Source organism: Danaus plexippus, chromosome 6 (assembly GCF_018135715.1).
Source record: "Danaus plexippus chromosome 6, MEX_DaPlex, whole genome shotgun sequence".
NCBI classification, from domain to species: domain Eukaryota; kingdom Metazoa; phylum Arthropoda; class Insecta; order Lepidoptera; family Nymphalidae; genus Danaus; species Danaus plexippus.
In genome coordinates, this window is record NC_083540.1 from 7237463 (window position 1) to 7263167 (window position 25705).

The 25705-nt window shown below is 31.5% G+C and overlaps 4 protein-coding genes across 6 annotated transcripts in view; 1 reads left to right on the forward strand and 3 right to left on the reverse strand.

Annotated features, from left to right (window-relative positions):
• Window positions 1–13775, reverse strand: part of LOC116779066 (uncharacterized) — a 44029-nt gene extending 30254 nt beyond the window's left edge. The window contains exons 1-2 of one of the 2 annotated variants that reach the window (XM_032673218.2): window positions 13467–13775; window positions 9830–9878 (exon numbers count right to left, since the gene is read on the reverse strand). In XM_032673218.2, the coding sequence (XP_032529109.2) occupies window positions 9830–9856 (27 nt within the window). In that variant the 5' untranslated portion in view covers window positions 9857–9878; window positions 13467–13775. Of the gene's footprint in view, window positions 1–9829; window positions 9879–12765; window positions 12829–13466 lie in introns of those variants that run through there. The other variant, XM_061529827.1, reaches the window with a different exon arrangement.
• A 145-nt stretch (window positions 13776–13920) lies between these two features.
• On the reverse strand, window positions 13921–16748 carry LOC116778800 (lipoyltransferase 1, mitochondrial). 2 transcript variants are annotated; one of them, XM_032672827.2, is made up of 4 exons: window positions 16058–16748; window positions 15830–15937; window positions 15162–15363; window positions 13921–15029 (listed from the first exon to the last, which is right to left on the reverse strand). In XM_032672827.2, exons 1-4 carry the CDS (start codon window positions 16598–16600, stop codon window positions 14638–14640), a joined length of 1245 nt encoding a protein of 414 aa, XP_032528718.2. In that variant the 5' UTR covers window positions 16601–16748; the 3' UTR covers window positions 13921–14637. The 2 variants fall into 2 exon arrangements, with proteins under 2 accessions (XP_032528718.2, XP_032528717.2); XM_032672826.2 differs by having other exon boundaries at window positions 15162–15375.
• Window positions 16749–18342: 1594 nt separating this feature from the next.
• On the forward strand, window positions 18343–19213 carry LOC116779191 (cytochrome b-c1 complex subunit 7). Its single transcript, XM_032673387.2, has 3 exons — window positions 18343–18501; window positions 18583–18630; window positions 18897–19213. Exons 1-3 carry the CDS (start codon window positions 18471–18473, stop codon window positions 19142–19144), a joined length of 327 nt encoding a protein of 108 aa, XP_032529278.1. The 5' UTR covers window positions 18343–18470; the 3' UTR covers window positions 19145–19213.
• Window positions 19214–19246: 33 nt separating this feature from the next.
• Window positions 19247–25297, reverse strand: LOC116777915 (sorting nexin-17). Its single transcript, XM_032671719.2, has 8 exons — window positions 25107–25297; window positions 24769–24958; window positions 24341–24695; window positions 23968–24130; window positions 21939–22154; window positions 21168–21320; window positions 20827–20973; window positions 19247–20499 (listed from the first exon to the last, which is right to left on the reverse strand). Exons 1-8 carry the CDS (start codon window positions 25164–25166, stop codon window positions 20359–20361), a joined length of 1425 nt encoding a protein of 474 aa, XP_032527610.2. The 5' UTR covers window positions 25167–25297; the 3' UTR covers window positions 19247–20358.
• Between the last annotated feature and the right edge of the window lie 408 nt (window positions 25298–25705).

Consider the following 25705-nt stretch of genomic DNA (forward strand, 5'->3'; position numbering starts at 1 on the left):
ATTTCTCGCGACTTCTTTTAAAATAGTCCGTCTTTACCTACTTCATAGTAATTGTTGCACATTTTTCTCCACCTCTAATGCAATGGAATTTTCTTCCAGGATATATTTAGCTCAGTATTAATAAATATATATAATATAAAATATAATTTTCTTACAAATTATTTCATACAATTCTATAACAAATATTTCAAATGTCAGTATAACAATCCAGTTGATACCCCCTGACCTCGAGTCTCTTCCTGCTTAGTGCTTAGTGCTAGTACTGTTTATTGCATAGTGAATTTTAATATTGTAAATAACTTATAAATCTTCTCTTCTTACAAATGACGCAATTAAAACGCAGACATTAATTTTAAAGACCGTGACATTTGAAATTTATTCAACACTTTGAAGTTGTATTGTAATGACTTGTAGGATTTTCCGCTAGTGCTATCATTTATATACTGTGAAATAAACTATATTTTAGGATTCTACCCACGTATATAGAGTGTTTGAAAGTTTCTAGGTACTTTCACGTATCCCGTGAACACGGTTGCTGCTGAATAATAAAAACTCTCATTCCAACTACATATATATATAATTATACTTTTAATAGTAAAGTTTTAAGTAAACCATATTATGCATAATTGATCGTAAAGTTATAATATGTAATATCTGTTTAATACAGTCGTCTGTGATGTTTGATGTAGGAAGAAATACAGCTCATTAGCTTATCGTGTAGTGATAACCCCCTCAGGAGGTCGGGTCGCGCCTTCCCGGTCATACACACAACGGGGCGGGCGTGACGTCACCGCGTACTACGTGCTAAATATTAAAACGCGGTGGAACTTACAAATTCTCCCGTTGTAGTGAATATTTTAAGCAAACGATAATATTAAAGTAACGTGTCAATACAACGGAACAGGTGTTATCTCTGGTTTAATCAAAGAATATTTCGTTTTACTCCGAATAGTTCGCAATAACAGATCGTGTTTGGGTAAATATTGTTTTTCGCTGCTGTTTGTACTTCATCCCAATTATCTTCCGTGCAAAGTTCATATTTACATGAATTAAAGTACTGATTTAAATGTTCTGTTGACAACAAAATGTTTATGTTATTTTACTGTAAATACCTGCGACTGTTATGATGTATTTAACTTTATCGAATTCTACTCAATCTAAATTTAGGTATGTTTAATTTATAAATATAATACCGAACAAGTTTAGCTTCTCTTAGAAATTTTATACTAATCCTTATTCAATGACACCTCTTCATACAATACATTAACGAAGCCGCAAATAATACTACATTTCCTAGAAACAAAATTAAACTTGGAATAAAAAAAAATAGATATACAATTATATTTTTCTTTGAAAGTTGCTGATTAATGTTTCGTTTTTTTTTTTAAATAACAGTTTGCCATTTACATTAGGATATAAGAATTTTTTGTACATTTTATTAAAATTTTCCCTAAATCGAGTATTCATATTTATTAAACGAACAAAAAATGCACATTCAATATTTTTCTATATAGGATATATTGAAGCCGAAATCATAAACAAAAACGTCTCACGACTTCGTTATTATAACCGAATGATGTATCAACGCGATCTCCAAAAAAAAAAATTTTGACCTTGACATTCAAACGGGGCCTGAGAAAAAACCGGCCTTTCATTAAAATTGTCGGGATTTTTTGATATAGAATCATGTTATCTAAATATGTTCACTTACTCTTCTTTACTTATTTGATACTTATATATTACTAGATACCAGCCCCTGTTTCGCACGGGCTCTTTACAAAAAATATAAAATAACCTATTTAATTTTGAGAACTATTAAACTTATATTATGATAACTTTCAAATGGTACGCCCGATTTAAATGATTGAAAAAGTAATTTACAGATACTGATGTAGGCTTGAAAACGAAGTAATTTGTTTTGATAAGACGTAGTACCGTATTTATGTAAATAGCTTTCCAATAAACGCTTTAGGAATGCCAGTTTTTAAAAGATGTAAAATGGATATAGTATGTTATCCTTAAGAGATAGACATATGCCATCGGGGACTTTTCTGTACATCTATATAAAATACACAATTCCACCATACATTGTTTTGTTATATCTCAAAGGGTTTTGGCAGCGTTTTCGTTAAAAGCTGACAGACGGCTCATTTTTTGCCGACATCTTCAATAAATATCGTTAATGTACATACAAATCAATACAAAACTTTAACAAATTATATATTAAAACCTTTCTCGAGAATTACGCTATCGAGTGGTGAAAACTGATTGATAATTGGTGCAGTAGTTTTTCTGTTTATTGCGAACAGACAGACAGACGCGGCGGGGTACTTTTTTTTATAATATGTATACATAGATGACAGCAAAAGTTTTGCGAAGTATGACACCCGAAATTTATATTGTATTAATATATAAGAACCGTTATAATAACTTTTTAATGTCTTTTATAATAAGCTCATTTATATTTAAGATGCTAATTAAAGCATAGCGTGCCAATTAAAAAGTAATGGATATAGTTATTTTTTATCTGTGCGTAATAAAATGACATAAGGTCATGATAGTCGCTGCAACTGTTATCATAATAAAAAAAAAATTGCTTACAAAATTCAATTCAAATTAATGTTGAGTTATAATGAAATATATTTTGCAGTGTAGTCAAATCAATTTAAGTTATATAATCACACGCTAATATTCTATAATTGACAATGGCTCATGAACTTCGGTGACTTTGACATCACCGCTTAATGTGACATGTGTCAATCTTTTGATGATTAATCATTGTATAGATCATGGTCGTCTTTAAAGCTCTGATCCAAATCATTAAGCTTAGTGTTGAAAAAATAAACTTCAATTTCAATAAAAAATTCAGAAACATATATATAATTCACAATGTGACAATAGTTTGTTGTCATGGTGATGGGCTACAAGTGGCTAAGAGTGTTATCTGTGTTTAAAACTGATTTCCTCGTTAACGATAGTTTTATTTGGCATCCCTTGACCCGAGTTCATCACGTGTATCATATTTGTAAACGTGATCTCAACTCGGTCGTATTTATATTTGGAAGATTTTTATTTTCGTTCCTTATCTGACTGAGAGCAAATTATTTGAGATATAATAAATAATTCCACGCTATAACGACCTCTTCTAAAGAAGAAAATAACTTTTTAATGTATATTAAATGAACTCGGACTGAATTACATTACTAGTTTAAAATTTAATTGCTTAAGATAGCATATCAATGTTGTTATTATTCGTCTAACTTATTTACCAAACTAAACACAAATAATGTTTTTATTAACGTGTCAGAATTACTTTATTAGAAGAAAAAATAGAATTTGCAAAGTACAAACTATAAAAAGGAACGTTTTAGAGATGTTAAGAAAAAACTAAAACCAAAAATATATATTAAAGGACGAAAACTTCTCAGCATTCCATGGATTCGCCTTGCGGGTGCAAGATAAATCGCTTTGCAGGGAAAGAAGGTTTTGACAGTGTTTGGCACTTGCGACGCTGATATAGATTTAAGGGGCCCCTATCGAACGCCCGTTAAACACTCACCTCTACTACCCAAGCTCTCTTTACCTAACCAAATTTGAAACGAACCTACTAGGGCTGTTGTAAGAATGAATTGATGTTAGTTCTGAACAACCTCAAGACTTCAAGAATCAAGTCTTTTAAGTAGCTTGTAGAGAGATTTAGCCGTTATGCCTCTCGCTTAGACTTCTCCTACAAATTTACGACGAACCTATGCTTAGTGAGTTCCTTAGTGAGCTCGTAATACTTGTTGACGTTGATGGCATGGTCTTTGGGGATTTGGGTGTCCCAAGGAACCCTAAGTTCTATTAACACAACGCGCTTTAAAATCCGCGAATCCAAAAATATCTCTGTATCTTCTATGCCCTCTGGGATTTTATATTATCTCTCAAACGTATCTATCATTATAGGCCGCTTTAAGGATAGAGTAAGGCTTTACGTTTGATTGTATGACCCTCGAGCCTACTCACACAAAACCTATTGATCACTCATTTGTCGTAATTTCTTTTTGCGCTCTAACTACTACTACGACTCAAAAGACTAACGGCTTCACGTATGATTTCTAGAATCCTATTGTGTTGACCGCCATCCAGCAGAACACTACATACATCAAGCAAATTTTTCGCAGTTCCAACTGTCTACCCGCAGATAAAGCAAAATTTTTTTCAGTACCTTTACCCCATCCGACTAAATAACTCCGATTTGATCTTCTGGGAGAATCGTTTGGAACGCTTTGAGATAAAATTTTAGCAGTGCTGGCGACCAAACATGAATTAAGATGAGTCAATTCAGTACTAATAAATAAAAATCTATGTCTTACCATTCGTTCCGCGTTTCTAAACTTATCAATTGAAGAAAAATTTTATTATTTTTTCATAAATACATACTCGATTGAAACAACTAATACTCGATTAAAACAGGAAATGAGTTATAATAGCGTATGTACGCTATGATAGAATGTTACACAGCCATTATGTCACCGAGATGCGTTCGTGACAGGTTCAACCTTCAAATTATTGAGTAGGCAAAATGCATTAGAATACAAAAGACCATTACAGAGCTAACATATAATTAATATGCATTTAACATTAAAACTATAATGATTATCACGAGTAATAATTTATGCTAAATATAATAGCCAAATGTTTTTTTTATGTATGCTAAACGCTAGTTTATAAGATGAATACTGACCAAGAGCTTTTCGAGGAATGCACGCAGTATGTGCATAGAACAACTTTTCAATTATTTGTAGGGTAGTACGTTTTTTTTTATTCTGTTATCTACAATTCGAACGTCAGACGTCACTACAATAATAGTTTCACAATCAGACAGGATCGCACAGAAGTTGTATCAGGCAGCTATAAATAAAATTTATTGACAAATAAAAAATCTAATTCAAAGTTATCATTTTATTACATTTATATCTCTCTTTGAACTCCTAAACTTTTATTCTGATGTTTTTGCGAAGCTGGAAGCTTTAAGGAAGAATTCTGGTTGATTTCTTTTTCCTATTAAATGAATCGTACTATTGAGGCCAAATTATGAAAGTTCCAGGAAATAGTCTTGTTATGAATCTGTAATGTGTCATCTCAATACACATAGTTACATTCGTGAGTATGCTCACGACTCCTGGGATATAATCGTGACCTGCATAACCCGGATATTCTATATACTGAATAAATTCATACATATGTATGTAATATATATATATATATTTCAACAAATATGAGCAGTATAGGTATAAGATTTATGACATACAACAATTGTCAACCCAATAAGCGAGCATTTTCTCATTCCATGGAAATATGACTTCATAGGAATGATGTGCCTAAAATAAATAATCTTCAAACCTGTATGCTTAGTACAAGTTTGCGTCGCTTCAATACACGCGAAGCGTCTCCCGTTTCTCCTTAAATAAACTACGTTAATATTATAATGTACTGAGGTAAGTGAAAGAAAGACGGTTAGTGCTCCGTATGTAGCGTGGGTTAAGTGTACTATCGATAATTAGTACGTATTAGGTTCCATTCTTATACATAACAAGGAATTGTTTAAATATTTAAGTGTTACGAAACTGCTTCTCAGCATGTTTAATATGTTAAAGAATTTTTATATATTATACATAGCCTTGACACATTCGTGACATCGAACCAGTTTTAATCTGAGACTATCAATGAAAATTTCAAGGCGATTATTTTATAACTAATTCGTATTTACATACCTAATAGTTAATAGAATATTAAACGTTCTAAAATTTAAAGTTTCAATAAATTAAAAAAAAAAGTTTGGTTATGTAGTGAAGCCAAATGAATCGGAATAAAGTAATGCCAACATAATAATAATTTATTGAAATTGTTTCAAATATTTATTGTATAATCATTTCAACGAGATAATTTATATTTATATATAACTGATGTTTGATATTAGTTAGCTTACTTGAAGTATTATTTTTAACTCGGCAACAGGAAAATTAAACATTCAATGAGATAAGAAAAAATATGAAATTTAAAACGTGATTGCGAGAAGCATATGAGGAATTACTGGTGATAGAAGAGATCGTTTTGATAAAATCTTGAGAGCTATTATGAACTAAAAACGGAAGGTATTAACATCAAGATCCACACTCGTACGTATAATAAGAACAATCTAAATTTTTAAAAAATATTAAGAACAATTTTATGTACAAAAATAGTTACTAAGTGAGAATGAAAACATAAAAAAATATATGCTCAAATTATGTCTTAAAAACGACTGTAAAAATTTTAAAATTCATTATTAATTGATTGATTGAATTGATTGGTTTATTTGTTCAGGTGGTTATAGAACAGTTGTTATCCAGAGATGACCCTGATTACCACCTATTGTTCTATAATTATGCAGGCGTAATGCGTAAGAATAGTAAAAATATTCTATAGCCTACTAATATAATAAAAATTATATCAAAATCATTAGCAGTAGTACTTAAACGATTTCTTTTGAGATTGGAAAAACTATGTACAATGCTCATTCGATATTCATCGTTATAAACTAAATGCATATATGATGAAAAACAAAACATTCCTTAAGGCAAGATGAAAGATCGATAACTTGTCGGTATTCGAAAAGCGTGCTCACGAAAACCTTAATTTTTTTTATTTAAATAAAAAAAAAGTGAACCATCGCAAACAAGACGGTGGAAGTACTATTATTAAATTATTAGATAATAAGGAAACTAAATAAAAAGTTACAACATTTTATAAAGTGAAAGTTAAAACCACAAATTACTTATCGGTAACTCGATCATTTACATACACACCACACTATTTGTTCGCGTATAAACAATAATTTAAATAAGATCGAAAGTGTTTGTATCAGAAAATATAATACGTTTTCAATGTAATATATGTAAATTCCAATGTTTTATTATAATATTGTTGTGAGCAGTTAATTACGGAATATATTGAGGCGAGCCGCATAATAAACACGAAGGTTGAACGGGTTGGGGTAATAACGCTTGAAGTCACAGAGGCACAATAGCAACTAACGAAGTTATGTCGCTGGATCACGATGCAGACAAATTATACATTATGTATATATGTATGAAACATGTGTATAAAAAAATTACGTACATAATCGAGGCAACGTGTTTGTTTGAATAATATATTACATAACGTGTGACGGTTCTGATTTTTTTGAAAGAAATACCTGGCCGTGTGTTAGAAGATTCCTGTCACCACACAAGAGGTGTGATGTTTTCGCTACCCTGATATGGGCTCAATGCTGTTGTCTTATACATTATAAGTAATGTTCTGAAACCTCCGACTGTCGGTAAACTTCATGTTAATATATCACTTGCAAAAATAATCATTTAACATCATACGGAATCAAGTGTAGGTTTATGATAGGCGAAAAAAGCTCTTTGTTTTTTGTCTTTCATAGGTAGCGTGATGTTTCACCGTCATGGATATCTATAACATAATTGTCGTTACGAAGACATCACCGACCTCTTACCGTAGAAGATAATTGTACATTTGATTTTTAAACCCACTATGACGTAACTCCCACAGAAAATTTTTGGAGGAAGAGATCTTCTAAGAAGTGTAGATTCCAATTTTGCGAAGAAAAGTATCACATAAAAAAAGACGGCTCATGGCAGTACATAAAACATTTCCCTCGAAGACTCCTTATTGTATAGATAAAGACCAAATATGTCCCTTACGAGGTTAGTAGTTTTAGATTACAATGAGTTTGAAATCAATAACAAATCGCAGAAATTGCTGGACCATAATATGATAATACTACAGCATTTTGGGACTAGAATGATGATAATTTAAAATAAACGTGATGACCGCTAACTAATCAAATATGGCCTGGCCTAGTTTAGAAGTAGTTACAGCTGTCTACCACTATGATCCCTGTTATCGTAACCAACACGCGTTGACAGGACTATAAAAAATATTAAATATAAAAAGTAATCCTTGCTTCAGAGTATCAATTAGATGTGACAAAAAGATAATTCGAGATTTATGCGATTTGTGACAAAACTTAACATTTTTTCCAAAATTCTCCCATAAAACTGAAAGAAATGACTTCTAATAAAATTCTCAGTAAATAGTTTTAACATATTTTTTTTTTTGGTATAATAGTTTTCTTTAAGGAAGCGGTAGCATATTTTACAAGGCATTGTAAAAATGCTTACTCATGATACATGAAGCACAACCATTTAAATGTTAATAGATCAACATCAGTTTCTAAACGGAAACTCATTTATTTACATGGATTTATTATTTTTTTAAATAGAAATACTTCAGTTATATCTAGAAGCATTTCGGTAATTTGAAAATACGCCATTATATTTATTATGAACTAAATTTAATCTCTTTGCATATCAGAATTTAAAAGTTAAAATAGTTCTGTAGAAGTTTAAATCTTTTGATTCGATATAAACCGCTTTTTTTTCACAGACTTCTCTCATATATCATATCAAGGTAGGAAAGGAATGGAGGGGGAAGGATAGCTGTTTCTGGTGGATGAAAGAGTTGTTTATGTACATATATACGATAGCTTGTGTTGTCTGATTTGTTTATTTCGATAGTCAAGTAAAGTATAAAATATTTTTTGACATTTTAACACGATCCTGCTAATAGGCGCGGCCTTTAAGCTTTATGCACACAGGTGTACCGAGCATTGCTAAATACACACTGTCCAATGATGCAATCACTGGTCATCAAACAACTTTTATAATATTTATTCATCGGATACTAGTAAAAAATTGTTTTGTTTCATCCATAGATGGCCAGCATATCCATTTAAGCTAGAGTCAGATGATTATAGGCGCTAGATAGAAGTACTCTTAAAGTTCAAATTCGTAATCAAAGGACCTTAAATCACCGTGATTTCATGTTTCACTGTTTCATGACAATAATTAATATTAAAATGTAAAACCTCTTTCAAATTATATTATAATATTATATGTAATGTTTCTATTGTTCTAAAATTAGACAGCACCCTATAAATATATCATTACACGGTATCGCGATAAATTGTCACTTAACACAGTATACATGACGTTGACAAATGACAAATCTGCTGTCATTTATATCACGATATTTTATATCCAATTACCATATTAGTACAGATCTATTATTTAGTGCGACTTATCCAGATAAAAAAATAAAAGACTTTTAATCTAGCAGTGTATACCGTAATATTTATTTCATAACTTAATAAATAAATCGTAGGCCTAAAAGGTCGTTGTGCTTATTTGTCTATTTAATTGAATGTTGTAGCAATTAGTAAGGCGTTTAAAGACGAGCGTGTGTGTGACACAACGCATTTATTCAACCTCATTCATTAAACGTATTCATAGCTAATAAGCGAATGAATGAACGATTGATTGAGTGTAATTATTGTCATAATTCTAGTATAATATAACATTTGTTCTTATATCTCATTTAATAATTTTATCTTCAATTCAATATATAACCTTACCATTTAAGGCGTACATTTTTAAGTCCCAAACTCAGTCAAGGTGGTCTTGTCTAATTTTATTTTCTTATCACACAAGTATACTGGGAATGCATATCGATCGAATATTGACATTAGGCATTTGGGTGACAAATGTTGCCGTGAGATAATGTCAAATTCGTGTCAATGGTTCAATGAGGTCCGACACTGGCGCCGCCTTCTTAACCGACGCCCACGTGTCATAAATACATTATAAGGCTGATATATTGGTATAATTATGCTGAACATTTCATTACATATAATATCAACATGTATTCATAACCGAATATCGTGTAAATGTACACTTACCTTAAAAACAATTTTCTCTCTCTCCATTCTTAATGTAATGCGGCCGTAACTGTAATAAAAAAAGAATATTATGTCTTTCGTTTGCCTAAGTTTGTGATAATTGTGTCAAAGAAATATAGAATAAATAAATTGGAAAAAGTAACATCGAGAAGGTTCGAAGTCTCGTAATCAATTTGGCAACACCGACTCTCGCAAAATCTAACAAATAAGGAATCTTTCTATTCATCTTATATAATTAATTACTGTACAGGTATTTTTAAAACAAGTCAGTTATAAAGTGAATAGGTTTTAATGAAACCAAGTGTATTTTTTTAACTTATAAGGTGTAAACTCAGATACCATAGCATACTTTGTTTTTGAACATTATTAAATCGCCAGTTGCAATGAAAAAATATTGTAGAATTGCATAGACCATTATTGTCTCGACCATTACATCGCTATATTTATATAATTTTCTGTAGCGTCAATAGAATTGTTGTTATATCATAATTTCAAATTCTCTTCACAATACATTCAATACATCATCGAAGTTCTTCATTTTCAGCATACTTATCACGAGTTTCCATTGGCACACTAAAGCTTCGCAGAAGATAGCATCAGCGTAGTTGCAGATGCATAAACTGGAAACGCTCCGTATGTAGTGTGTCAATGGAAACTTGTGGTAAAACCGCATCCGATATTGGCGTTATTTTCAACATTTCCTTATCGGTAGCATTTCTTCCTTTCATAAAAACCGTCTCCGGTGGATATTTGTCTTAAAATAAGGCTTTAGATTTATTTCTCATACCACTCATCCTTATTATTGTGACCTGTCTATGTGGACAAATTTCCTGAAAATCGAAATTAATCCCTAATAATCATGTCTCTTATAAACATTGCCTCCATTTTAATATTAAAGGCATTTAGGCATATTGTCTAATAATTTTGATCCATCTTCTGTTCGCTTACCGAAAGTAAGCATCGCCATACTGCGTATGAAGTGTTGTTCGTTTCTAATGAAATGAGAGATTTTATAAAAACTTTAACGTTCAGTATCTAATGCTACGATGAAAACTTGCAATAAGCATACCTACTGATCAACGTTTAAACGTTTTAGGTCGGATGACTTATTTAGCATGTACATAAAACTAAGCATAATCCAAGCATAACATTTTTCTTACACAAAATTCTATGAATATTATGCAAGGTTCAATAAATAGTATTGCTATTTTTGCATTGTAATTAGTTTGATCAATTAGGAAACCGTGTCGTTTATTGGTCTGTAGAGCCGTGGGAGTACACTTTGTCACACGATTAGGACCAAAACTTACAATGTTCTTATGCATTGAAAAAGTAATTGACAAGCAACTGTTAATAATCGTGACATTGTCTTATTGTGCAAACATTATAATATTAAGCAAGACTTCTAAATCATAATATATTAATTTAAATGAAACTAGTATATTTCGGATATACGATTCGGATTTTATTATTTTAAAACTACATAATCCCGACGTTTCGAATACTTTTCAGCAACCGTGACCACGGGCGGACGAAACGTCGGGATTATGTAGTTTTAAAATAATAAAATCGGCGTAGTATATCCGAAATATATCAGTTTTATTTAAATAAATAAAACTCGCAAAATTCTTAGATCTCATTATAATATATTAAGATGAAATTTGAGCAAGATTGATCCGGAAAACTGTTAGGATACAGAAGGATAACGTAATGAAGGGAATTTAACCCGAATGAAGTTGTACAATAAATTATTTTATTTTATTGCATAAACTATTTTAATGAATATTTAAATTTTGTAGGCATTCCATAACATTTTTTTATATTTTTTTGTATCATTTTCACTGATACAAATAATGTATCTACTTTTTTAAGTAATGTTATTTTTATTACAAACGACTTTACGTGGATATACTAAGTAAAGATAGAGTCATCTATAGACAATCGTAAGAATTGCTCTCCTCCCGGAGACACTGTCAAACCTATTAGGGCTAACAGCTACAGTCAAATCGAAGTAAAAAGAAAGTAAGTATTGCTCTAGGAGCCTTGAACTTCAAGGGACTATTAGAATTAAGAGAGGTAAAGAATTTTCTCCTGACTATAACTAGTACAATTCTAGTAATGTACAATGTACGTACTTATCTTCTATTATTTATAATACATTCACAAATAAATCTGCTCAGTGTATGTGTGAACCCACCTTTATATTATAAATATTATTAGGATATAGTGTTTGTTAAATTAGTTGGAAACATTTCTTAGTATCATCAGTTAGATGACAATAAGTTATATGTTATATAAAGAATCGTAATATTAAACCTACAGTCATTAAGTTGGTGCATAAACGCACTAAATCACGTTTTTCCACTCACGATCTAATAACCTCAGAACATTATGCATAAACGTTAATTACAGTAGCGAGTCCTGAATCAGGAAGAAATTGAACCGGTTTAGAAAAAAACTATCATTCCACACAATTATTTTACCTTGCAACACCATATACAAACAAAGCATCTAGCATTAAAAAAAACTTGTTTCTGAACAATTATGCAACTCAGATATAATCTGTACCTTTTATTCGGGTCGGCTTTAAGGATGTACACGTTCACGCATGATTGCAAACATCTTGAAAATATTAAATAAGATGAAATTACAACTACACAACTATTTACGTAATGCATTAATAATAGTAAACGAAGTAGTAAAATTAAGAAATACTCAAAATATCAAATGATTACGTAGTACGTACGAGCATTGGACAAAAATATATAATAATCATATATGACAAGGATTACTCTGAGGATCCATTATTTATCAGGAATAGTATAAAAATCTATAACGATTATATGCTCCCTTTAGTTGGGTTTCACTCGAAGTAAAGTAACGAACATGTCTCGATATAAATAAAAATAATTATAACGGCTTAAATGCCCATTTACCTATACCAACACTGACACGGCAACAAATCTTGACTTTATTGTTACGGATACATGATTTCTAAACGAAACCTGGCGGAACACAGATCTCCTTTAAAAACAATGTTTCATTACTAATGCAATACTTATACGTCGACTATGTAACCGGTTTGTATAATTTAAGGCTAATCTGAATTTATAACATTTTATTATTATTATTATTATACTCTAAAAATATTTATATTTCGTTTCTATATTTTTTTATTCTAATATTATTCCTTCGCCTATGGGTTAAAACCCTTTATTAAAATTTTTGTAATTTTATTTACATAATTATAATTAAATGGAGAACCTATTTTGTTATCGTTAGTTCTTCAAAAATCTTAAACAAATTAAGTCATAAATAGAAAAAAATATTTTTTACAGTACCTAAATATTATATTGAGATATTTTCTATAGATTATTAAAAATTAGAATAAGGAAAACTTATTTTAAATTGAAACAAAAACTTTACAGATAAAGCAACTTTACTGCAAGACATTTTGCGACTTAAAAGATTACATTATATTATGTAAAAAAATCATGTCAAGACCTCTTTTAAACTCGTTTTGATAACAATGTGGTATTTTTACCTCCCGCTTATTTTTATCTTTAGACTAACAATATATGTGTGTTTACAATTATGATGATTACAATTCTATATTAATTAGTCAAAGTGTACTTACTTATCACAGTGATAATAAAATAATCAACTAACACAACACTTTTAAAACTCCCGCGTTTATTGTAAGCACACGGTTGACATGGCAACGTGAAAATCAATATGGCGCACGGTACGCGCGCACAGTGTTTGATTGCGTACTGGCAGTGGCGGCCAACGACCACCGTTCTGCTGAAAGCGAGAGGAAGAGCAAGCTCAACCCAAGCAAGTTTTTATTGTGCGAGGACAAACGTGCATATTTTTATTAATCCATCGTTAATGTACGCTTCAATGCTCTACAGCGTCGTTATTCGTTTAAAAGATACTTTTTTGTATCAAACAAAAATTTTCGGGACAAAACTAACCTTTCCCTTAATGCGGTCTCTTAAAAGGAAATTGTATATCTTTTTCGTAGGATATTCAAAGAAAAATTTCTCGATTTTTAATACTGTCGATAAGGATATGATATATAATAAAACTTTTTTTATAATAAAATATTTATTTAATTAAACTTCAATTACATTTATATATAAACATTATTAACACTAAAATTCACTTTTATTGCAAATTATACACATTAAAGCTAATACAAAACCTAAATTAACTTACTTTGCCTTATGTCCATTTCATATAAAAAAGTACCCGTTTAGGGCAGATGTTATACAAAAAGTGGAAACTGAAAAATGAAATGTTGGATTCAAACGATAACTAAAATTAAAAAGTTACAACGTATACGTTATGCGTTTACAACATTACAAGGGTACATATATTGGGTAGAGAAATTAAAATTTAACTAAAACAAATGATATGATGCATTCTTGTAGCGTTCGACGTTCAACGTGCGACTCGCATGCTTCTGAGACTCGCTAATATGTTGCATAAACAATACTATTTACTAGTATCATTACACTACATAACGAATCTCTTCAATTAATAATCACTAAACTAAAAAAAAAAAAATAAACTAACCAAAAACAAAGGAAATTTGTAAGTAGCAAAAATACACTAGTAGCATCTAAAAGCATAGTATCAAAAGCATGAAAATATACATAACATTCATAATATGAAAATATATTTTTATATATAATCGCTTGTAACCTTTAAACCTTAGTGATAAAATTTACAACCAGTGGACAATAACAAAATCACAATAATAATACTTACAACAAAAGAAAATGTGATTAAACAAATAGGATCTAGATAGTGTTCACGACTTGGTCAAAACATTTAGCTACAAACTGCTCTTTGTCATCTAATTTCCTGACTTCACCATCGGAGTGACGAAGCATCGCCTCCTGAAGGGCAGTGAGGGCCTCTGATGTGAACCTCTTGCCTTTAAGGTGTGTAATGACAGAGGCTTCCCCGTGGAAGCCAGATTCAACCAAACCCGGCGGTATATTCAGTGTGACGTCATTGATCAGGCCTTTCTCCACCGTCATAGTAATAGTTAGCTCTTGAGTAGCCGAGTAAACCTTACTAGGAGTAAGTAAATCTTCCGGCACAGGGAAAGATCTGCTCACGGTGAACTCTGGAGTTCTGCCAAATGACCATTCCCATGTTTGCAGTTCATGCTTCAATTCTGAAAGTCCTGTAATGAGAATATAACATTTTACTATAAACATACATCCTTTAAATTTGTATGTGAGTGTGTTATATGAAATAAAATATAAATTTTCATATTTTAGTTTAATTTATTTTGTTATAATCCATATATACCAACCTGGGAACCAGTCTTCAGTTGGATTTATAAACTGGAATCCTCTTTGTTTTGAGATCTGGTTTTCACCGCCGTCTTCCAAATGAAGTGCTGGAGTTCTGAGGAACTCGTAACCCACAGCAATTTGTAGACTGTCCACAGTGACTCTATTGTTCACGTCCACCAAATTGACCACGGGGGAAGGCGTCGACGCAGTCGCCTTTGTCTGTATGCCATGCTATAGAATAAGTGATCTTATCACATATGAGTGGAGGGAAGAGGTCAGGTTAATGTTAGTAGACCAGATAATGTTAGCACAGAAATAAATCAATCATGTTAAATGAGTGGTATGATTTTATGTTCTTATAATCACTATTTAATTGTAATTCAATACAAACAAAATTAATTATAATTATTCATGCTCAGTACAATCTGTTTGTAAAAACAATGGTGAGTCAAGTACACAAGTTTAAAGAGTAAATTAGAATCTACTTGTATGTAATTTAATGAATATGTGTAAGAATAGTTTCGACAGAATACCAGGTTTTTTGTTCTCAGTTAAAGATTTCTAAGGAAATGTAATGTTTTTATGAAATTTTATTTATCTATGTAGCCTAAACTAATGGTTATTCAGACTCTTGTAATGTTATGACTAAAGAAGTAATCAAGAGCACATTCAGGAAGTAACTCACCTCTCTCTTTGCTAGAGCCTTACTGAGATCTGCTTTGTTAGCATTGACTAGAAGTGTGCAATGATGATATGCTGATGTACGACCCAGTTTCGCAGCTGTTCCAGAGATCTGACATAGTAATGAAATTAAGATAAAAAAAAGTAGCTAAAAGTACAAATTAATTAATATATTTTATAATATCAAAGCAGATTCTGACAGACATTGAAATGTTAATAGTAAAAAGAATACCTTGTACTTGTCTCTGACAAGAATGTCATGACGTTCATTAATATGGGCCTTAATTCCAAAATCTCTGTAGAGTGCCCTCTTTATGATTTCTAAGTTATATTTTCTGTCATGTCTGTCTCTTGGAGTGAAAAAGGAGATGTTGAGGTTTCCACGATCATGGTAGACAGTTCCACCTCCACTGTGGCGTCGAGCCAGAGGTATATCTTTATCATTCAGAAATGGAACATTAGCTTCAAGCCACGGATTCTGATGTCTACCGATGACAACACATGGCTCGTTACGCCACACCATCATCACATGGTGGTTACTGAAATCCATATTGCGGTACATCCAATCTTCTAAAGCCAGGTTTGTGTATATGTCTGTAGACTGAGACATAAATACTGACTTCGTGACTTCCCTCTCTGGTGGTAAGATACTGTTGGGTTTGGTTGTAGCCAACTTTTTACCTGTTGTCAAACTTCGAGAGCTGGTTCGTCTTGTCAAACCGACCATCACTAACATGTTGCTCATGGCAATTTTTCTTAGCACTGATTGAGCCATTTTTATGTTATGAAAAATGGATACTTTTCTTTATGAACCTTTGACGGGCAATGTCCTAATAACTTAATTTAAAGTCACTTAAAGTTTAAAAACACTAGTATGTTACAGTGCAGGCGTCAGTATCTGCCGAAGAGAGGGAGATCAGATACTCATGTAGTGCGATTGTCTGATGTAACCACTTCCAGGTCTGGTGCAGGGTATTAATTCGAAAACGAATTCCCAAACAGTCACGACAGTCACTTTGCATTCCTCCTCTTGGATGCAGAATGGACGAAAAAATCACTAAGTTAATGAACACTAATTTAGTATTCCCTTAAAACAGAGCTAAAATATTTGTATCAGCAAATAAAGCAACCCAACTTGATTGTACGAGATGTACAACTGAACAAAGCGCGAGACAAATGTGAATCAATTACCTTTCGCAGTCTCATTTTATTCATGCTGATTGTGATAAGCGGGCCAAGGAACTAGGAGGTCGAGCGAGGTTATACGAAGTTTACTTAAAGACGAACCAAGTGACAAATAAACATGTTGATAAGAGACACGAATAGAGCACGAGTAACAATATTTTATCATGAGCCACCGAGCCGTGTTTATCTTTGACATCACATCGTGTCTTCATATAATCTGCAAATACTATTTCTTTATGTAAGAGGTTTTTATATTAATAAGATAATTAACCTATTCATTTTTTTTTTCAGTTGATGAATAAAACAAAACATATCATTAGGGATGAAAATATAATGGATGAAAAACATTTATAACGAGCTTTGTCAAGAATAATATTAACATTCTACGTCTGTAATCATTCATTTATATATTATGTACTTACTACCTGTATAATATATGTATAAGTCCTGACTCCTAGGTACCTATTGTAAATTAGTAAGTTGTAACATGTGTCAATATGTCAAAAAATATGAACACCTTTAATTTGGATGGCAGGTAGAAATACTGAACCATTATGTGAACGTCTATATTTTATTCAAACTTTGATAAAAACTAACTGGTTAAATGAACGGTTAGTTTATTTTTGACTCACAAAAATCAAACTTAAATATTTAAATAAAAATTGAATTTGTTATGAATCTACTTTTTCTGTGTTTTATTTACAACCCACAATCAAGTCTGCATTCTTAGATGGTCACACTACCTTTGAATCCTGAAATTAATCTATAATCCTGAAATCAAACAGTAGTATACTTAGCTAAACATGTTCAAATTTGATATCTACTAAATACAAAATTGATCTCAAACATTAAATTTTTTCTTCCTTATTTGAATGTTGAGAATATGATATTATAAATAAATATCCAGGTTGATTTGAATATATTTTATCGTAATTTTAAGAAGTGGAAGTTTTAAATGCTTGTAAAGCTGTTCTCAACAAGTTTTCCTTCTTAAACACGGACACACATACCGTATGATAAAACATAAACATTATTATGAAAATAACTTAGAGTAAATACAAACTGTTTGAGAGAGTTTTTTTTAAGTAATATTCCGTAACTTCAGACAATTATTTATCAAAATAAAAAAAATAACTGTTCTTTGACTTTACGGATAATTCTTTTCAGCAATAGTTTAGGTTCCGTTAATTTCATAAAAATAATTAATCAAAATTTGGTTTGTGTTACACAAAATAGAAACACATATGTATTTACTTCTTTATGTTTCGTATCCAGAGTCGTAAAAACATTTCCAAAAAAAAAAAGATCTTTGTCGTAATGAAACTTTGACAATTGATTTTATAAGATTTTCCCTGCTGTCAATGTCAAACTTAAGTTCGATGTCGTAGAATCAGAATTCTCGCACGATATTTTAAAGGAGTTCGTTCGATCTTTACAAGACTTGTGATACTACAAGAATTATGGCGTTGAGAACGACTGCTGTTTTGCGTAGTAAGCTTTCATGGATTAATTGGTTGCAAAGTGTTTTCATATTGATTTCCATATTATATAACCATGTATCATTATTTTCAGGCAGTTTGTCCAAATGGGCATACAACCTTTCTGGATTTAACAAATATGGTATGTAATTATTGAAAATTATCTATACTGATATCATTAATTCAAAACCTTCAAAAACTTAAATGGCTGTAAAAATAAGTATATTAAGGGTAAATAATACTATGGAGAAACAGTATATTTTCTTTAATATAATAACTAAAACCAATCAGGTTAGTCAGACAGGGATGCTATACAGTGGTAAACATGCACTCATTTTAAAAAATATTTGAAACCTTAAACTAAAAAGTACTTATAAATGTAAGTATAGTAGCAATTTTTATATTAAGGCCTTCTCCGAGACGACTGCCTCTATGAAAATGAGGATGTGAAAGAAGCTTTACGCCGTCTCCCAGACCATGTTGTGGATGAACGTAACTTCCGTTTGGTCCGTGCTACTCAGCTGTCCTTGCAGAAAATAGTCTTGCCCAAAGAAGAATGGACAAAGTATGAAGAAGACAAGCTCTACCTTACCCCCATTGTGGATCAAGTTATTAAAGAGAGGAAAGAACGTGAAAAATGGGAAAAGGAATTTTAATCCCTCGGCAACAACATGTGCTACATCATATTATGTTAATTTAAATAAAGTTAGTGTTTAATAAATAAACAGTATTTTATTGAAATCCAAAAAAAAAAAAAATTAATGTGAAAATATATTTTATTAAGAAAAATGTACATAACAATAAAAATATTACAAACATATTTTGATGACTTCAGAGAACATTTACTTATATTCATTTTATTGTACTAAATTATAAAGAATTTCCCAAATTCATAATTCATTGACTTAAATATGACTTAATTACAGAGATATGTTGAATATAAAATAACAAACAAAAATTATTATACTTATGTATAAAAAAAAGAGACATTCTCTAATCGCAAATGCTTTACATCTATGTATATCTTATCAAGACAAGTTTAGATGAAAACCGTTTGATCAATAGAATCAGATTTATGTTAAACTTAGGTCGTAAATTAAAAACTAGTATTAAAAATCAGGAGTGACATGTACAGGAAATAAAGACTTAATATATAGTAAAAATTATAATTGTTCATGTTTGTCTAAAAATAAATTCTATATTAATTTTAGCTTTGAATATCATATATCATGGGGTGTTTATTGGCCCAAATATGTATAGACAAAAGAGTAATGGTCATTTATAACTAGTGATATAAAATTTTCATATTATAAGAATATGAATTAATTGATGATGGCAACACTGACTTAAATATGATCGCAAATTAAACTCTTTGGACAACTTGAGACATTTGAGAATATTAAGGACCAGTATTTATCAAGAATGGACTTTGATTTAGTCCTTATTTACCAATTATAGGATTTTGCAAACACCTATTAAGACCATTAAAATACATTGATTTTATATGAATATTTATCTTTTTTATTCTGTTGTCGGTCAACACTTAACATTACATACATGATATACTTATTAATGTACTGTTTTTATTTAGGAAATTAAAATTGAAGAACAAAAATATTCTTAATCATATTCATGTTTTGTTAGAAGTATAAATAAATCAAGATATGGCAAGCGTATGGCTCAATGTATTCATAGCCAAATTAAAATAAACATCTCATTATTATAACCGCTTAATAAAGTTTATGTACACAAAAAAAGAAAAAAAAAGAAATTCGGGGGATACTTCATAAGTATAAAATAAATTCTGTACAGTATTGGCATCAACTACATTTTCATTGCTGGTCATTCTTTGGGAGAATAATTCAAACCCTTATAGTTCCTCATCACCGATGGCCTCAAACGCGTTGTTTTCAACACAATCTCTGCCCGTCTTGAAGGCCACTGATGCGAATTTTTCTGTTAGCTTTTGTACTGAAAACAATTCCCTCGAACTGCCAGATGAATCGCCATTCTAATGGAACAATTATAATAAATTGATTACTTAATTTACTATGTTATATATCGAATTTATTTTGAGTGTTGCCCACTTTTAGAATAAATTATTTTTAGCACCCCTCCATTTATTTTTCTGGGTCTCTTACCACTCCCATTTAGGCCTGCAGCGCCCATAAGGCTATCATATAGTATATACAAATGTGTGCGCTAATGTAATGTAAATGAAAGTGTGGAGGTGTTATATCGTATTTTTTTTTTTTTTTGGTTATCATAAACTAATTCGTGTGGACGAGGACGCGGGAACAGCTAGTATATAATAAGTGTATAAAGTGTCAATACTGACCGCAGAGCTGAGAGTATCGCTGGAGGATGACGGTGTGATGAGGTGAGTTGAACCGTCACGTCGGAGGTAAGTCAGACTCGCTCGCTTACAACGAGGGGATTTAGGACCTTCGCCGTTCTTCTGACGCATCAGCTCCTCCACGATTGACTGAAACACAGTATTTGTTTATAATATATTTTTAATAACACGTTTATTTTGACACGTGAGATAGACCTGATCGTGGACACTTATATTGATAAAAAAAACGCTTTGACTTTTAAAATTATTATACGAGCTATGTGTATAAGTTTTGAATTTGTATATTTTTTGAATAAAAAAATATTATTTAATTAGTTACAAACCTGTAAACAGACACTTATGAATATAGCGTGTTCTGTTCTAAGCGTGACCCAAACGAGATTGTCTTTGCTTATGAGATACTCGAAGGAGAGTTCGAAGTTTTTACTCGGCTCGTCCATCAGGGAGTCGTGTCCGTTCGTTTGTTGACGTTCCATCTGTAGGTGACAATAATGATAAATTACTTATATTTATTTCATAATAATTTAAAATATTTTGAAACATATATATTTTTTTTGTGTCACTCAAAATTATCGCATATTATGCCAGTGTTAATATAAAAAAAAAAAAAAGAAATTTGCGATCTTTTTGTGAAAGTTGAATATGAAATTTCACGCATATTTTCCGTTTAAATTTAAATTGCATGTCGAATTTGTTATGGAAACTGTATGAAACCTTTTCATATTATTAATAATAGAAATTGATATGTTATCGAGAACAACGTATTGCTTAACGATGCTGATTAACCACGTCCTAATTATAACATAAACAGAAAGTATGGGAACGTGAGTTTGTTTACTACAAGTGTAGACGTATGTTTTACTGTATACAATGTGAATTTCAGTACTATCATAAATTCGTTTCGTCTATCAATCGTAACGTCGTAATGGCGTCCTAAGTCTTCGCTATCACGAAGTGTCAATGAAGGTTGAGAAATGAAAAACTGTCAACTGTCAAGTTTGACAGTGCAAACTTATAAGTTGACTCTCCCCTATTATAGTATTGTCGTACTATAGTAGGGGAATACAATGTAGAAGGTATGCCGATATACTCACAGTGTGTAAGGTAGTTATTCTCCAGCACCTCATCCTGGTGACTTTGTACCTCTGTTCGTGTCTTGTGTCGAGGCTGGTGAGGGTCAGTTCCTTGGACGCCAGAGACACCCTTACTCGGATAGAGCCATTACCATCACCGACGTTAATAGCCTCAGTAATCGCCTCACCGGCGGGAACACTGCCGTAGTGCCTCAACGTACGGGCCATTTCTATGTACTGGATAAATTCATCAAATCAATACACGTACAACAAGAAAACATTGAATTACATATAATTAAAGTGAACCTTCTAATGCGACTTCCAACAAGGTTGCGTTAAATGTTCAACGCTCCTGGGGCGGGGGAATAGAAAGAGACGGAGCGAGAGTGAATGGGTGGGTCAATTGTGAATTGTAAGCAAAGAAACAATATGAATTCACTAAGAATTGATTTCTACCTGTTCCTATCTTTATTTGTACGTAACGTAGTTTTACATCTTCCGCGCGGAGGGACTCCACACAAATTTCTTTTATTGTTGGAATATTTAAACAAAAAATTTTTGTACATTTTGAAATCAACCTTACATAAAATATTTAAAAAATCTGTCTCTATCGCTGGTTTTTGAAATAATATCAATTGCATTCAATTATTCTCTTGTAAACTATACCTAAATAAACGAAATATATATATATTTTTTTATAAATCACAATCAAAATATCTATCATACATATTTGTATTTCTTTTACTTAATATCAACTGATTGCATCCAAGCTTAAAACTTGAACGGAAATTAACGAATGTAATAAATGAAAACTATCATTGCAGGAAATAATGAAAATATGTCATTACGACAAAGTCATCATCTGATTTCATTTCTCATTTTAAATATTTATAAAAATACAGATAAAAAAGGGCGATCTGTTTCAACATTAGAATTAGGCAATTAGATAACTATAATGAAGCTTTTATTAGCTTTAATTAGTTTATAAATTATTAACCTAATGCGCATTGGCATCAGGCTCGAATTACAGTTATTGGTTCGTAACTGATAGATAACTGCTAAAACAATTTGCAGTACAAAATACTCGTACTAACTATATATATTTTGTTTATATAGAATTTTTACTTTAACAAGTAAAACAAAGACGGTTTAAATAATCACTTCAAATGCTTATTCGAGGAAAATCATTAAGAAAAATAACACCACAGATTGCATCACCGAGATGCTTCATTGAACTGATGCCAAATTATATCTCATATTAACAGGTAAAACGAATATGCTCAAAGCGTACGTATAATAAAAAATAATATATGCATATTGAATATTAAACTATGAGTCAGCCGTCACTGAAGTCAATGATAATATCACTGTCAAAACACATGACATCACATGTGTTAAAAAAAAATGATTCACTCAACGTAATAATAATCAAACATGAAAAAATTATAAAAATAAAAGTCCCACATTCATTTTATTTATTCAATGAATAAATATGTTCTTCTATTCTTGTATATCCAAGAATGAAACCTCTCAGCATTCCATGAATCCACCGTGCGGGTGCCGGGTCCATCGCGTTGCAGGGAGAGGAGCTTCAACAGTGCCTGGGACTTGCGACCCAGGTGTAGGTTTAAGGAGCCCCTACTAACGCGCGTTAAACGCTCACCTGAACCGTCCAAGCTCCTCTCTCTATCCAACCAAATATGAAACGAACCTGCTAGGGCTGCCTTCGACGCACGTTCCAAAAATGAACTGATGTTAGTTCTTGGCAGGTCTAAGTCTTTTAGCAGGTTGTAGAGAGATTTGGCTGTTTTACCTCTCGCTCCTACTTCTACCGCGTACAAATTTACAACGAACATATTCTTAGTGAGTTCGTTAGTGAACTCGTAATACTTGTTGACCTTGATGACATGGTCTTTTGGGATGTTGGTTTCCCAAGGAACCGTGAGCTCTATTAGTACAATGCGCTTTAAAATTCGCGAATATTAATCAGTGTACAAATCCGAACATTACTGAACATGATAAAGAAATTAAATAATAGTTACAGGCTCACCTCTCTCTTTTGTTTCTTAGCTTCGTGATCGCTTAGAATTTCCCTCGTCCCCTGATCGGCAACCATCCAGCCGAGATCAAGTTCTTCGATGAGTTGGAGATATAATAAATCTAGTGAAACCCTGTCTATCATTAAATCTAGGTCGTAACATGGATCCCAGTAACTGAAATATAAATTTTTTTATATATGTATTAACAGTAACTAAAAATATAGAATATGCTTTAAATGTTCATATTATACAGTTATAATATAATTATTTTTAACAACATACTCCCAAACTTTCGGTTACTTTGCAGCATCCTTAATCACCGGCATAGGAAATGAGAAGTAATATGAATAATTTAAATTATTTAATTTATAACACATATAGTACCTTTTCCGCAACACAATTTTGTCTTCCGGCCTCACATACTTTTGGGATATGTAGGGAGATTCATATTCTTCTAATTTCTTGATACATGGCTGTCTGTCCTTAGCGCAGCTCCAATTAAACAGATATAATGAGAAATATTTGGTCAGATCTTTTGACAGGTTAACATAGTTGCATGCTATGTCTAAGACTGTACTAGAGCTATCCGTTGAGGACACTGACAGTGGTATTCTATAACCATTCATCAGTGACACCTCTATATCCACTACATGCACTCTAACTGAATGAGTTTCTTGTTGAGCAGAAAATAGGAATGTTATGAGTATACCAGAATTTGCAAAAACAGGATTTTGTCCAACTGGAACAATTAAACATATTTCAGTATATAACGCACAAACTTTGTAACAAGTTTTATATATTATGCTACTTACTTAATTGAATGTATTTTTCTAACAAAGTCCTTCTTTCTTCCAGCTGAGAGTTAGTTAAAAATAATTTCTTAGGTGGAAACTGTGGTAACTTAAAGTGCGGATATTGAGCTTGCAGTTGTTCGTGAAGGCTAAGCAGCTGTTTGTATCGAGCCGTGCAGTGAAAGAATCCATCGATGTAGACATTGTAGCCCTAGAGAAAACGGGATAAATATCTCTAAATATAAATATTGCAAAGAAAATGACGCTGAACACATGCAAATTAATATATGTAAGCTATAAAAGCGTAAGTGGAACATATTTATTTTATAAAATAAGAAGTAGTAAATAATGTTACGCACTGTGTAAGTGATTCCATTGTCATCGCGAAATTGTTGTAAATCAGGGATAGAAAAATGCATTTTTCCGATATAAACTATTATAAATACACATTACTCTAAAATTGTTTTCTTGTAAAAGTTCATAAAACTACGAACGAAATCAAAACATAAATTCGCCCACTTTGTTTCGAGATCTGACACTTTTTGATATTTGTTAATCAATGTCAAATTCATTTTTACAGAACTCTTATCTATTATTGTCAATGTAACAAACTAGTTAAGTTTGTCGTAAAATAATATCTCATATTTAAAATAAATTTAACACATGAAATACTATACTTTGTAAATATTATTAAACCGAAAAGCAAACATTTTTTTTCTATTATATAAATCGGAGCCGTATAATACAGAATCTTATTTAAACATAAAGAATGAATACTTGAAATATATACCCAATATCTTTTCATGTTATGGCTTGCTTCACAATAATTATTAACAAATTATTTACAGTGCGTTTGATAAAACTAATATACAAACCCCTATCTCACCAATTTGTGTCTCAGTGACACTGACGTCTGTAGTATTAATAACTTGACAGCGTGATCCTGCAATTTAAACAA